The sequence below is a fragment of the Trichomycterus rosablanca genome, chromosome 17, assembly GCF_030014385.1.
Source record: "Trichomycterus rosablanca isolate fTriRos1 chromosome 17, fTriRos1.hap1, whole genome shotgun sequence".
Taxonomy (NCBI): Eukaryota; Metazoa; Chordata; class Actinopteri; order Siluriformes; family Trichomycteridae; genus Trichomycterus; species Trichomycterus rosablanca.
The window spans coordinates 11,173,338-11,188,588 of NC_086004.1; the positions used below are offsets into that span (position 1 = coordinate 11,173,338).

A 15,251-nucleotide genomic window follows, 5' to 3' on the forward strand; every position below is an offset into this window, starting at 1 on the left:
ACTAACTTCTCACTCACTGTCTTAACTGCTTATCCAATCAAAGACGCAGGGGGGAAGGGGGTTGTGCTGGAGCCTATCCCAACTTTTCAATGGGCGCAAGGCACACAGTAATACCCTGGACGGGACGCCAGTCCATCGCAGGGCAGACACACATACACCCCTTCCCCTATAGGGCAATTCGGTGTCTCCAATTAACCTGACTTCATGTTTTTGGACTGTGGGAGGAAACTGGAGCTCCTCTGTGAACACAGAGGTGTCACCACTTTTTCTGGCCAGTAACCCAATTTGAAAAGGTAAAAATGTTCACAACACTTTAAGAAGTGCAACTTGTTTAATACAGTCAGTAACAAATTAGATTTACGGTACATTTTTGTTATTCTTATGATTTGTTGCATGATTTGTGCAAAGAAATACATCATTTAAAGACCCATCAAGAAATTCCTTGATGCCGCTGTCCTTTGTTACAATGAGCAAGAAATCCAATATTTCTACACCCTTCGTCACAAACAGACGAGGTCAGAATAAATAAATACAAGAATCCAGAAATGATGACCACATGTGATTCTGTGCCCCATTTGATTAGTCTATGCAAACATATGGCAAAATATCAAGTCTACTTCCATCCCCATAGGCATCTAATGATATACACTCAGTCCAACCGTACCAGTTACCTTTGCTGTCCTGACAGCCGTTAACCCCCGGCCAGTGCATTTTATTTACTCTATTGACGTCTTCTGCCGTGACGTCTCGGCTTATTCCCGGCAGATCTCCGTCTGAGAAATCTGGCACAGGGAAGCAAGTGTGGCTGGACTGTCTCACAAAGTCTTCTTCGCATTTCAAGTGCTCGGTCTTAAAACAGTCTGTCGTCGGAGTTTGACCTCCTGATGTCTTTAATAAGTTATTTTGAAGGTTTAAGTAATACTTAATAATGTCATTTTGTGCCAGCTCTTTCCAGTTCATCTTATGCAAAGGACTAGGCGATGATGCGGAATGGCTCGGCTTCAGGTTAACCGTCTCATTCTTATCTAAGGCTGAATTGTGCTGCTCCTCACTCTGATTGATCGTCGACGCTTTAATTTGTTGAGTGATCGGATCGAAGGTTAACTTCCGATTTTTCACCCGAGGTTTACTCGTGTCTTCCGTTGACCGTCTTTCCTGGTTGATAGGATAGTCTTTCAATTGAGACTTTCTTTTCTTTCCTTCTGAGGCTTTCATGTCTTTTTCGGTTTCCATATTGGTAACCTCGCTGAGTAAACCTAGTTGATGCCGCTTTAAACCTTTGGACTTGCGCGGCAAGTTATGTATTTGTTCAAGTGCCTTGTCATTGTTTTGGACGGAATCATTGAAGTCTTTCGATTGCTGACACTCGCTGTGTACACCCTTAATAAAAGAGTTTAACGGCAGAGCAACGAGAGGTTCAGAATCGGAGCTGCCTATCATAGTCGGTCGCTTGTTCGCTACTAATTGCTTTACTGGTCTGGGACTAGGAGGTTTGAGGTGACTGGTGGGTTTGTGCTTCACAGTATCAGGAGCGGCTGTATCCACTTGGCCCTGGTGTTGTAATACTGTAGTTCTGTAGATTGCAGATGCAGAACCTTCCTTGTTGAGTTTCAAAGAGTTGATGTGAGCTTTCTGAGGTTCTGCACCCCCAGCACTCTCACTAGCTGATGACAGCGCAGCTATCTGTCCACATACTGATGGTTTTGTAATCGTCCCTGTTTGTAACATCTTTTCCTCTTTCTGTTCACCGAGAGGATCATGCAACCTCTCAGTGTTTGAACACCGAGTACTGGGGAAAACAGGCTTCTTGTCATTGTCTGTTTCGTTCTGTATAGATTTTAAACCAGGTAGTGACTGAGTTCGGAATTGTAATATTTCATTTTGCTGCGGCTCGATCAGTTTTTGCCAGTTACGTAGAAGTTTCTTTGCCCGCCGAGCCAAATCCTCATCTCTGGTCTTCTTCCTCAAGTCATTTATTAACTTCCCAAGCCGTGTTTCCTAAAATAAACAAACAAACACAAAACACAATCAACTTTAACATCCAATTTATCATAAACAGTACATTTACATAACATTCATTTATATTTCCTCAATAACACATTTATATAATATCTAGGGATGTCCCGATCCCGATCATTAACTTTGATCCCGATCCGATACTGAGTCTCAAACCAATACTTGTATTTTCTAGATATTGTCTAGATAAGAACTAGATAATACATTACAGTTATTAAAATTAATCCATTGTATATGTTTAACAACTGAATAGCACTGCAGTGCCTGCATCCAAGCTATTGCTTAATGTTCTTTTATTTTCACAAAATAAAACTAAACAAACTTAGTGCAGCATTGTAGTAGTAAAACTAGAACACTCAAAATGAAGTGAAGGTTCTTTTTGAGGAAAATCAGCATCTCTGCCGTGTTAGCGGACAGCCGGTTCCTCTTCTCATCATATAATAATAAACTCCCTGTATTCGGCTGAGTGTTTATTTTTTTAGTCAAGTCAACTTTATTTATATAGCGCTTTTTACAATAGACATTGTCTCACAGCAACTTTACAAAATCCAGGACCAAGAGATACAAAAACCCCTGTTGAGCAAGCCGAGGGCGACTGTGGCAAGGAAAAACTCCCTGAAAATTACAGGAAGAAACCTTGAGAGGAACCAGACTCAGCAGGGCCCATCCTTCTTGGGTGGTCTTTTAGGTGCCGTATCAAATTGGTAGATCATTTGGTTAAATGATATCTGGTTTGTTTATGAGCCACCGTACTTGTAGGCGTGTTGTAACTAAGCCAATCAGAGTGCTTGATACTGAGATGTCGTTCAGTCTTGTAACATGGTGCTGTATGTTCTGCTCCTTTTATACTCGGATTAAAAGTTGTTGTTTTGTAAACCGGTGTGATCCTTGACTCGCACACCATATAAATAGTAAAATTCTACAGTAATGAACGCAGCTCTGCTACTACCGCCTCGTGAAACGCTCACATTGCAGACATCACACTTCGCTGTTGGATTCTCCGTTTACGACACCTGCTTGACCGCTGACGTAAAACGAAAAATCGGGCTTAGGATCGGGCTTAGTAAAGCCGATACCGATCAGTTAAAACATGCCTTGATCAGGACATCCCTAATAATTTCTATTGTTAATTAATTGGTATAGATTTATTTATTTATTAGGATTTTAAAGTCATGTTTTACACACTTTACTTTCGTGACAGAAAATCTCACTTGCTTTTGTCTTTGGACTGTTTGAGGAAACCCATGCAGACACATGGAGAACGTGCAAACTCCACACAGAAAGGACCCGGACCGTCCCACCTGGGGATCGAATCCAGGACCTTCTTGCTGAGCCCACTGTGCCGCCCCCTCCTTTATAACTCTATGTAAACATTTGACGGCTACAAATCTGTGAATGCCCTGAAGACTGCTTACCTCAAGTGCTTCCTTGGTAATTGGGTATTTCTCTAGATCTGATATGACATCCAAAACAGCCACCATGTTGCGAATCTGTTAAGACACAAAATTGGATTTATGGTAAAATGTTATTCTTCATCATATACATTTATTACATTTCATACATACTTTATACTCATGTTAAGACTTCGTATACAAATACATGGGATGTATGTTTTCATGTTTGAAAACCGTATGTCTTTATACACTAAAAACAAATGTAACTAAATCAAGCATGAAAAACTAAAAAGGCATTATATTAAAATGAACTCGCAAATGTGCACCTGCAAAATAACGAAAGACAGTTTAACAGTTTCAAGTTTCTGTTCACCAGTTTCAGTTCATATGTACAGCTCTCAGTAATTAGGCTATTTGTGGGTGAAGTATGCAAAAGCAAGTAATGTCACCCAAGATTCATAAAAAGAAGTTTTTTCCCCCATTACAGATGCAAATATTATATAAATCTATTTCAGCTACACTTTTAAACAACTGGAAAATGACATGTGGTTATTATTCATGTTTTATTAGCACGATAAATTGCCTTTTATCAAATGTTTCACTGGCCTACAGTTAAATTTTTGGCATTTAGGAGATGCTTTTTATTCAAAGCAACTTACAGTATTGTGACAGTATACGGTCTGAGCAATTGAGGGTTAAGGGCCTTGCTCAAGGGCCCAACAGTGGCAACCTGGCAGTGGTGGGGCTTGAACCGGCAATCTTTTGGTTACTAGTCCACTACCTTAACCGCTCTGCTACAACTGCCCTAACATTTACATCATGAAATAGTTTTAGATCAAGAGGAAGCTAATCGCTACTGAACTAAATTTATTCATTTTTATGTTTTACCACCGTTTTATCCTGGTCAGGTTGCTGAAGGTCTGGCTTCCCTGAAAATACTAGGTACTAATGCTGACTAGCAGTAGGTTAAGATCAGCAACTTTACGTAGGGGCTTAATAATTGTGACATTGCAGAATATATTAAGAATATATTCTAATTAGGGATGTAACGATACACTCTACCCACAACGCGATGCGATTTACGATACTGGGTTCGTGATACGATTTTTTCCCCAATTTTTTAAACTGAAATTGAAGACAAATTGACAAAGTTTCCTTTTATTATTTCTCTTAAAAAATAAAATAAAATATACATATTCATACACATGCATATGTATGCTAATGTACATATAGTTATGGCTATATTGGCCCAATCCAATGTGCAATACTTGTCACTTATCACTTTATATTGAAGATTTAATCTATATTTAATCTGTACCATATACTATATACTTGGAACTGCACCTTCCTGCACTTTCTAATTCCATTCCATTTGTTTATTTTGTTTATTTACACTCAATCCATTCTCATCATAAATAACTGCTCTGTAGCTATGCAGTATATGTAAAACTCAGTATATGTTACTATATCTATCTATCTATCTATCTATCTATCTATCTATCTATCTATCTATCTATCTATCTATCTATCTATCTATCTATCTATCTATCTATCTATCTATCTATCTATCTATCTATCTATCTATCTATCTATCTATCGCTAATATGGTCTAATAAAGGGTCCCAAACTTTGTAAAATTTGCTTACTGAGCGATTCCTAAAATGCCTAAAATCTTTTCCAGCTTCATTACATGAACAATCTCTCTAATCCACATAGTATGTGAAGGAGGTATAGGTGATTTCCACTTGAGCAATAACAATCTCCTGGCATGGAGAGTGACAAAGTGCAACTGTTTAAAGTGAGTATCGATTCATCCTACATGTAAAATAGAATTGAATTTGTAATTTTTTAATCGGTTATTAACTGTCTTGTGCATCGTTACATCCCTAATTGTAATATATTCTAAAAATATAGTATTCAAATATGTTTTTAGAATATATTCTATGAATAAACAATGAATTGCTTTAGATTTAGAATTTTAAAAATGTAGCACCCCCCTGGACAGGTACCCCGGGCACCCCACAGGTTGAAAACACCTGATTTAACCAATAAAGGCTAAATTAAATCTAGTACACACACACAAGGGCTGCATGGTTAATCATATTATCATTACCATTATGAGTTTTTGAAATAAACAAATTGTAATGGGCCATGATAACATGCAGAACGTTGTGAATAAAAGTGCAACTCAAATTGCATTAACAATGCACATCTGGTAGAAAAAAAGTGTCACATCTGCAAAGCATGCCAAGCTGTTATGGCTACCATCACATGGAACACAACCTTTATACCCACTTTAGGTACAATCTCAAATAACTGTATGAGAAGTATTCAGCAAAAAAAATGTCTAAAAGCACAATTAGATCTACCTCTCATTCTGATGCAACTCTACCTGTAAAACAGTCATCCATTAGACAAAGATTTAAATTGATGACACTATGCAGTTCGAAATCCAGCATCACAAAGACAGAACACTAAACACATAGAAACACTAGCCACTTAAATTGGCTAAATATATTGTGTTTATATCAGTTAGCAAAGAGGGGTTTTGCAGTAATTACAGTAAAAACAGTGCTGGATTGCATCATGAGCTAGGGATGTAACGATGCACCACAAGACAGTTAAAAATCGATTCACATGTGTAACGATTCAAATCGGTTTACATGTATAATGAATCGATATTCACTTTAAACACCAGAGGGCACTGGCACTATTCACCTCGCCTGGTTGACGTCACTACAGGGTTGCCAGGTTCTGAAATCTCCAGCCAAATGTATTTAGATAGATAGATAAATAGATAGATACTTTATTGATCCTGAAGGAAATTAGAGTAATGTGAGAATACTTAATGTGAGGATACTTTATGTGAGGATACTTTCTTTATTTGTATTATTCATTTATTTATATAATGTGGGATTTGTTTTAAAATTAAATTTTTTTTAAACAAAAAGGGAAAATGTGCAGCATTCTTTTGGACAGTTTGTACTTATCTCAAAAATAAAAGGGCATTCATTATTTAGCTAAATATAAGACAAGCAAAAATATTGTATTTTATTTTTTAAAAAGAGAAATAATAAAAGGAAACCTGGAGCAAATTAAAGTTCAACGACAGTTAATAGGAAATGACATGTCCGTTATCTGCACCTCCATGCACCTTCTGCCGACCAAATTTGGGAGGCAGAAGGACATAATTCTGTAACAGAGCCCTGCCACAAAGTCCTGGGTTCATTTTGTTTTAAAAAAAAATGGTAAAAAAATCGTCTCGTGAACCCAGTATTGTGAATCGCATCGCATCATGGGTAGAGCGTATCGTTACATCCCTATCATGAGCACATTTTACTCAGCTCGCAAAACCAGAGCTTTGATTTAACAAGAGATCTGTGGTATAGTAAAACAACTTAGAATTAAAAAGTCGATGATTGTAGACGTCCTGTTTGACTGAGGACCCCTGGGGTGCACAATTGTTTAATTTGAAAAGAAAATATATTCCTATTACCATTACTTTTTCAGCTTCTAAATGTACTGCTTTTTAGATATGCACAGAAATTCTCTCTTTGAATGATAATTTACTGTATTTTACATTAATATCCAGCATCACATTTTGTCCATAACATTCATATCAGGCTGATTTGTCTTTTTTTTAAAGAAAAGTTGCTTTCATTCTGTATTAACAGGATCACCAAATCAAGACCATGTCATGACTAGTCAAATCTCCAGACCTGAACCCCATTACAAACCTCCTGAATGTGATCAAGAGAGAAATAAATGGTTATAATCAATCAAGCAAAGCTAAGCTGCTCGACGTTTAGTAGAGCCATACGTTCACCCAACATCAATGTGAAAGCCTGGTGGAGAAGACACCAAGACACATGAAAGCAGTGATTGCAAATCGGGTCGTTCCACCAAACTCTGATTTCTTAACAAACTATTATTTCTTAAAAATAAGAGCCAGGTTTTTTTTTTTTTTTTTGCATTTTTTAAGGTTTAAAAACACAGCCTTTTTATTTCAACCATTTGTCATTTTGCTTAAACGTTAAAAGCAAAGTGGCTTCTTATTGGTTTATGTGGCTTTTTATTCAGTTCACATATCTGATATGTAAAAAAAATGCACATTAAAATACCAACAACACGACTGCACATGGTGTACAAGATCACCAACCAATACGTTATCTTATTAGTGTCATTGCAGGTTCAGTAACTGTACAACCAAAAAGTTCTCATGCCTGGTAAATGTAGCATATAAAATAATTAATGAACATAAATTCCAGGTGAACACACTAAAATGCTCATATATAACCCAATGTGAATTAAATATACATAACATTTATTACACCTAAGCTAGAGATAATGTATAATGTGTGTTTGTTTATTAGGATTTTAACGTCATGTTTTACACTTTGGTTACATTCATGACAGAAACGGTGGTTACTCATAACAAAAGATTCATCAGTTCACAAGTTCACAATGTCAAACACAGTCATGGTCAATTTAGTGTCTCCAATTCACCTCACTTGCATGTCTTTGGACTGTGGGGACATGGGGAGAAACAAGGAGAACATGCAAACTCCACACAGAAAGGACCCAGACCACCCCCACCTGGGGATCGAACCCAGGACCTTCTTGCTGTGAGGCAACAGTGCTACCCACACATGTGCACACACACATTGAACATACCATGGCTTTACCACAGCTTTATCTGATTCAGGGTGGCGATGGGTATAATTCACTGGGCGAAATGCAGAAACCACCCTGGGCAGGTCACCAGTTCATAACAGGGGAAAGAAACACACACACACACACCTATTGCAATTTAGTATATCCAGTTAACCTGAAATCATGCCATTAGACTGTGAGAGGAAACCCACGTGGAAAAGGGGAGAGCATGCAATCTCCACACAGAATGTACCCGGACTCGAACCCAGGACATTACACACACACACACTGGCAGCACAGTTGCTCAATGGGTAGCAAGAAGGTCATGGGTTCGATCCCAAGGTGTGGCGGTCCGGGTCCTTTCTGTGTGGAGTTTGCATGATCTCCCCGTGTCTATGTTGGTTTCCTCCCACAATCCAAAGACGTGCAAGTGAGATGAACTGCAGATACTAAATTGTCAGTGACTGTGTTTGACATTAAAAAACATGTAAACTGATGAATTATGTGTAACGAGTAACCGTTTCTGTCATGAATGTAACCAAAGTGTGTAAAACATAACGTTAATATATATATGTGTGTGTATATATATACAGTGTATCACAAAAGTGAGTACACCCCTCACATTTCTGCAAATATTTTATTATATCTTTTCATGGGACAACACTATAGAACTAAAACTTGGATATAACTTAGAGTAGTCAGTGTACAACTTGTATAGCAGTGTAGATTTACTGTCTTCTGAAAATAACTCAACACACAGCCATTAATGTCTAAATAGCTGGCAACATAAGTGAGTACACCCCACAGTGAACATGTCCAAATTGTGCCCAAAGTGTCAATATTTTGTGTGACCACCATTATTATCCAGCACTGCCTTAACCCTCCTGGGCATGGAATTCACCAGAGCTGCACAGGTTGCTACTGGAATCCTCTTCCACTCCTCCATGATGACTTCACGGAGCTGGTGGATGTTAGACACCTTGAACTCCTCCACCTTCCACTTGAGGATGCGCCACAGGTGCTCAATTGGGTTTAGTCCATCACCTTTACCTTCAGCTTCCTCAGCAAGGCAGTTGTCATCTTGGAGGTTGTGTTTGGGGTCGTTATCCTGTTGGAAAACTGCCATGAGGCCCAGTTTTCGAAGGGAGGGGATCATGCTCTGTTTCAGAATGTCACAGTACATGTTGGAATTCATGTTTCCCTCAATGAACTGCAGCTCCCCAGTGCCAGCAACACTCATGCAGCCCAAGACCATGATGCTACCACCACCATGCTTGACTGTAGGCAAGATACAGTTGTCTTGGTACTTCTCACCAGGGCGCCGCCACACATGCTGGACACCATCTGAGCCAAACAAGTTTATCTTGGTCTCGTCAGACCACAGGGCATTCCAGTAATCCATGTTCTTGGACTGCTTGTCTTCAGCAAACTGTTTGCGGGCTTTCTTGTGCGTCAGCTTCCTTCTGGGATGACGACCATGCAGACCGAGCTGATGCAGTGTGCGGTGTATGGTCTGAGCACTGACAGGCTGACCTCCCACGTCTTCAACCTCTGCAGCAATGCTGGCAGCACTCATGTGTCTATTTTTTAAAGCCAACCTCTGGATATGACGCCGAACACGTGGACTCAACTTCTTTGGTCGACCCTGGCGAAGCCTGTTCCGAGTGGAACCTGTCCTGGAAAACCGCTGTATGACCTTGGCCACCATGCTGTAGCTCCGTTTCAGGGTGTTAGCAATCTTCTTATAGCCCAGGCCATCTTTGTGGAGAGCAACAATTCTATTTCTCACATCCTCAGAGAGTTCTTTGCCATGAGGTGCCATGTTGAATATCCAGTGGCCAGTATGAGAGAATTGTACCCAAAACACCAAATTTAACAGCCCTGCTCCCCATTTACACCTGGGACCTTGACACATGACACCAGGGAGGGACAACGACACATTTGGGCACAATTTGGACATGTTCACTGTGGGGTGTACTCACTTATGTTGCCAGCCATTTAGACATTAATGGCTGTGTGTTGAGTTATTTTCAGAAGACAGTAAATCTACACTGCCATACAAGTTGTACACTGACTACTCTAAGTTATATCCAAGTTTCATGTCTATAGTGTTGTCCCATGAAAAGATATAATGAAATATTTGCAGAAATGTGAGGGGTGTACTCACTTTTGTGATACACTGTATATATATATATATATATAACTAAAAAGTTATACGAAAGGGAAAGTAGACTATTTTTTATATTACCGTTTTTGTCATAAATTAAACCAAAGTGTGTAACATGTAACATGATGTTAAAGTCCTAACACACACACACACACATAGATACATATATATATATATAATATTAAAGGGAAAGTAGACTATTTATTTGTCAGAGCAGCACTTGTTTTATATATATATATATATATATATATATATATATATATATATATATATATATATATATATATAACTAAAAAGTTATATTAAATGGAAAGTACACTAATTTTAAGAACAGCACTTCTGTCATGAATGACACTTTGTCATGAATGTGTAAAACACGACGTTAAAATCCATGTATATATGTATATGTATGTATGTGTATATATATATATATACACTTTAGTTAAATAAATAAACACACATACATATACATATATGTGTGTGTTTATTTATTTAAATAAAAAAAGTAATATTAAAGGGAAATTAGAATGTTTACTTTTGAGAGCAGCACTTGTTACTTACATTACCGTTTCTGTCATGAATGTAACCAAAGTAAACATGACGTTAAAATCCTAATAAATAAACACACACACACATATATATATATATATATATATAAAGTAATATTAAAGGGAAAGTAGACTATTTATTTGTGAGAGCAGCACTTGTTACTTACATTACTGTGAGAGTCAGTAGCTTGCAGCAGTCTCTCTCTCAGTTGCTGAGGGTTTGCCGACACCGCTGTCATTGTCATACAGTACAGAGTACAGCTTTTATTGAGCTGAGGAGAGACTCAACCACCGAATTTAACTTCTTTTATAGGTTTAATACTTCATACTGCATTGTTAAGTGCTTGTCTGTCTACACAAGAGAAATAAACACAATAAACATGACTACCTAAACAAAAGAGCAGAGCACCATAACGCCATGTCTCTACCGAGCACTCTCAGTCAGCTGGCTCTGCCAAACCAATGATTATAAAAACTGCTCCAAGTGCATGATGGGAAATTTTCTTGGCTGAATACCAAAAAGCTTCGTAATGGAAACGTAGTGCACTTTGTAGACAGCCGAGGCTATTATTCCCAACCCAAGTAGTGTATTTGTATAGGGGTAACGGATTTGTTCAGGGCTTGAGATACCGCTACCACGCTGTAAGCTTTACAGTGTCTCTTGTTAAAGCGTTTAATAGAAGAAACAGTGGACAATGAAAATATATTTATATATATATATATATATATATATATATATATATATATATATATATATAAAACGAAGCCATTTTATAAACATTAACATAAATACATACTGTCAGTTTGTTATGTTTTTTGTTCGTCACATGATGTATGTTTTGTGTTATTTCTTTATTTGTGTTAATGAGAAACTACATTTTCTAGAATGTGGATAAAGAAAGATGATTATGATGATTATAATGATAACTAGAGTAAAGCATTTACCACTTTGTAATGTTGCCATTTCTTTTCACCACACTTGAAAGACGTTCTGGCACAGAGGATACCAAGCGATTTTGTGTTTCAGCCAACATAATACATGTTTTCACTATGTGACGGTCCATCTTAGATGTCTCAGAGCCCAGAGAAGTCGACGCTGCTTCTGAAATGGACGTGTCTGTCAGCAGCATGAGGATTTTAATAATTTTTCAACGGTTTATCTTTCACTAAAACATTTTAAAAACCATTTCTTTGAATGTGGGGTTTTTTTCGTACAAATTTAGCTTCAGAAATATACGTGGTGTTAGATTATATTTTGTAATTGTTTTATTTTGAACAGTTGCTTTTGATAGTCAATAATCTTCTACTGTTTAGAATTGGGGTTTATGTTTTTCTGGCACAGACTTGAGTTAGTCAGCACTTCTATATTAAATATATGAAATATTACCAATAACACTGATATTACAACACTAACAAATGTGACAACATATTAAGGATTATAGTAGCTCACAAACGTGTTTTTAGTTGCTGTCTGAACTTCCGGTAAACAGCTTGAACTTGGTACTATATAGGTCAATCTACTCTTGGAATAACTGAGGCACTGTCACCTCACAGCAAGAAGGTCCTGGGTTCGATCCCCAGGTGGGGCGGTCCGAGTCCTTTCTGTGCGAGTGAGTTTGCATGTTCTCCCAGTATCTGCGTGGGGTTCCTCCCACAGTCCAAAAACATGCAGCCAGGCTAATTGGAGACCTATAGGTACCTAGCCGCTAGTGCATTGTAGTGCCGGTCCCAAGCCCGGATAAATAGGTAGGGTTGTGTATGGAAGGGCATCCGGCGTAAAAACTGTGCCAAATCAATAATGGGGATCACGATCCACCAGTGAGGCCATCAGAGGATGCACGTGTTAGGTATGAACCTCCTTGGTCAAGGGGTAGGGGTCTGCAGCAGTCAAGCAAAAAAGCAGCTGGGGAATTTATTGGATACAACTACATTAAGGGGAAAAATGCATAAATTATATACAGTGTATCACAAAAGTGAGTACACCCCTCACATTTCTGCAAATATTTCATTATATCTTTTCATGGGACAACACTATAGACATGAAACTTGGATATAGCTTAGAGTAGTCAGTGTACAGCTTGTATAGCAGTGTAGATTTACTGTCTTCTGAAAATAACTCAACACCGCCATTAATGTCTAAATAGCTGGCAACATAAGTGAGTACACCCCACAGTGAACATGTCCAAATTGTGCCCAAATGTGTCGTTGTCCCTCCCTGGTGTCATGTGTCCCAGGTGTAAATGGGGAGCAGGGCTGTTAAATTTGGTGTTTTGGGTACAATTCTCTCATACTGGCCACTGGATATTCAACATGGCACCTCATGGCAAAGAACTCTCTGAGGATGTGAGAAATAGAATTGTTGCTCTCCACAAAGATGGCCTGGGCTATAAGAAGATTGCTAACACCCTGAAACTGAGCTACAGCATGGTGGCCAAGGTCATACAGCGGTTTTCCAGGACAGGTTCCACTCGGAACAGGCTTCGCCAGGGTCGACCAAAGAAGTTGAGTCCACGTGTTCGGCGTCATATCCAGAGGTTGGCTTTAAAAAATAGACACATGAGTGCTGCCAGCATTGCTGCAGAGGTTGAAGACGTGGGAGGTCAGCCTGTCAGTGCTCAGACCATACACCGCACACTGCATCAACTCAGTCTGCATGGTCGTCATCCCAGAAGGAAGCTGACGCACAAGAAAGCCAGCAAACAGTTTGCTGAAGACAAGCAGTCCAAGAACATGGATTACTGGAATGCCCTGTGGTCTGACGAGACCAAGATAAACTTGTTTGGCTCAGATGGTGTCCAGCATGTGTGGCGGCGCCCTGGTGAGAAGTACCAAGACAACTGTATCTTGCCTACAGTAAAGTATGGTGGTGGTAGCATCATGGTCTTGGGCTGCATGAGTGTTGCTGGCACTGGGCAGCTGCAGTTCATTGAGGGAAACATGAATTCCAACATGTACTGTGACATTCTGAAACAGAGCATGATCCCCTCCCTTCGAAAACTGGGCCTCATGGCAGTTTTCCAACAGGATAACAACCCCAAACACAACCTCCAAGATGACAACTGCCTTGCTGAGGAAGCTGAAGGTAAAGGTGATGGACTAAACCCAATTGAGCACCTGTGGCGCATCCTCAAGTGGAAGGTGGAGGAGTTCAAGGTTTCTAACATCCACCAGCTCCGTGATGTCATCATGGAGGAGTGGAAGAGGATTCCAGTAGCAACCTGTGCAGCTCTGGTGAATTCCATGCCCAGGAGGGTTAAGGCAGTGCTGGATAATAATGGTGGTCACACAAAATATTGACACTTTGGGCACAATTTGGACATGTTCACTGTGGGGTGTACTCACTTATGTTGCCAGCTATTTAGACATTAATGGCTGTGTGTTGAGTTATTTTCAGAAGACAGTAAATCTACACTGCTATACAAGTTGTACACTGACTACTCTAAGTTATATCCAAGTTTCATGTCTATAGTGTTGTCCCACGAAAAGATATAATGAAATATTTGCAGAAATGTGAGGGGTGTACTCACTTTTGTGATACACTGTGTATATATATATTAAAAATACAACTTTGTGCTGTGCATTGATGAAATAAAAGTGACAAGTTCACAATGACAAGGCAGTTGTAATAAATGTATTTATTTTATTAAATGATTAGATTAGGGTAAGTTAAAGCAAGTCACTTTTAATAAAGGTGGGTGTGTTTCTTACCAAAAACCAATCACCGACTATTCATTCAGTATTTATACAATAAGTTTCACATATTATTTAAAACATTTCTAATTGTATAAACTGATCTTATAATATTTACATCATAACTTACTGCAACCCCACAAATTCAACAGAACTTAGTTTTTAAAAATGTGACGATGTCACAGGTCTGGGTTTCTGAGTTCTGGGTTTTCAAAGCTCTAGTGTTACACAGCATTTAAATTATTCTGCTTTAAAACCCATTCCCCTTTAAGATAATGGAATACAAGTAAACAATATACAGAGGGGGGCAAAATGTATACACGCTTTAATAGATGTTATCTTTTGACTTTTTTAAGCTGAATCAAATTACAGTAGTAATGTGTACTATGGTGTTCAAAGGTGACTTATATGTATCCCTTGATGTCTGTATAAATGTATTACAACTAACATTTATACAGTTTTTTTCTTTTTCTGAAGTGTGTATACATTTATGCCCCCCTCTGTAGTGTACTGCACTGTTCTATTAGTCATTTGTAACTACATGTGCAGCTAATAATCAGAAAAACTGTTTGTATTTGCTGGCAAACACGAGCGCATCAACTGACATGCAGATTTGAGCAAGATGTCAGTTTGACACTAATGAAAACAATATGGTCAACATGAGTCCTCAACACTTAAAATGACCCTAAGTTGAGCCAGATGACACTGGCTTATTGTCTTATACAGAATAAAATAGAGGAAATTAATGACATATTTCCTGAACTCATGTAACAGTTAAGCCAG

The 15,251-nt window shown here is 38.6% G+C and overlaps 1 protein-coding gene across 1 annotated transcript; it reads right to left on the minus strand.

The window, feature by feature from the left end:
• Positions 1-318: 318 nt before the first annotated feature.
• LOC134331558 (mediator of RNA polymerase II transcription subunit 26-like) lies at positions 319-11,193 on the minus strand. The gene is made up of 3 exons (XM_063013029.1): positions 10,946-11,193; positions 3,432-3,506; positions 319-1,998 (listed from the first exon to the last, which is right to left on the minus strand). Exons 1-3 carry the CDS (start codon positions 11,021-11,023, stop codon positions 580-582), a joined length of 1,572 nt encoding a protein of 523 aa, XP_062869099.1. The 5' UTR covers positions 11,024-11,193; the 3' UTR covers positions 319-579.
• Positions 11,194-15,251: the final 4,058 nt, after the last annotated feature.

Excerpts from the sequence above, each read along its gene's own strand:
- LOC134331558 (XM_063013029.1), bottom strand. The coding sequence starts at position 11,023 with ATGACAATGACAGCGGTGTCGGCAAACCCTCAGCAACTGAGAGAGAGA. Across the intron at positions 3,507-10,945 it reads CTACTGACTCTCACAGTAAT|ATTCGCAACATGGTGGCTGT; the intron begins GTAAGTAACAAG and ends GTGTCTTAACAG. Across the intron at positions 1,999-3,431 it reads TTACCAAGGAAGCACTTGAG|GAAACACGGCTTGGGAAGTT; the intron begins GTAAGCAGTCTT and ends TGTTTATTTTAG.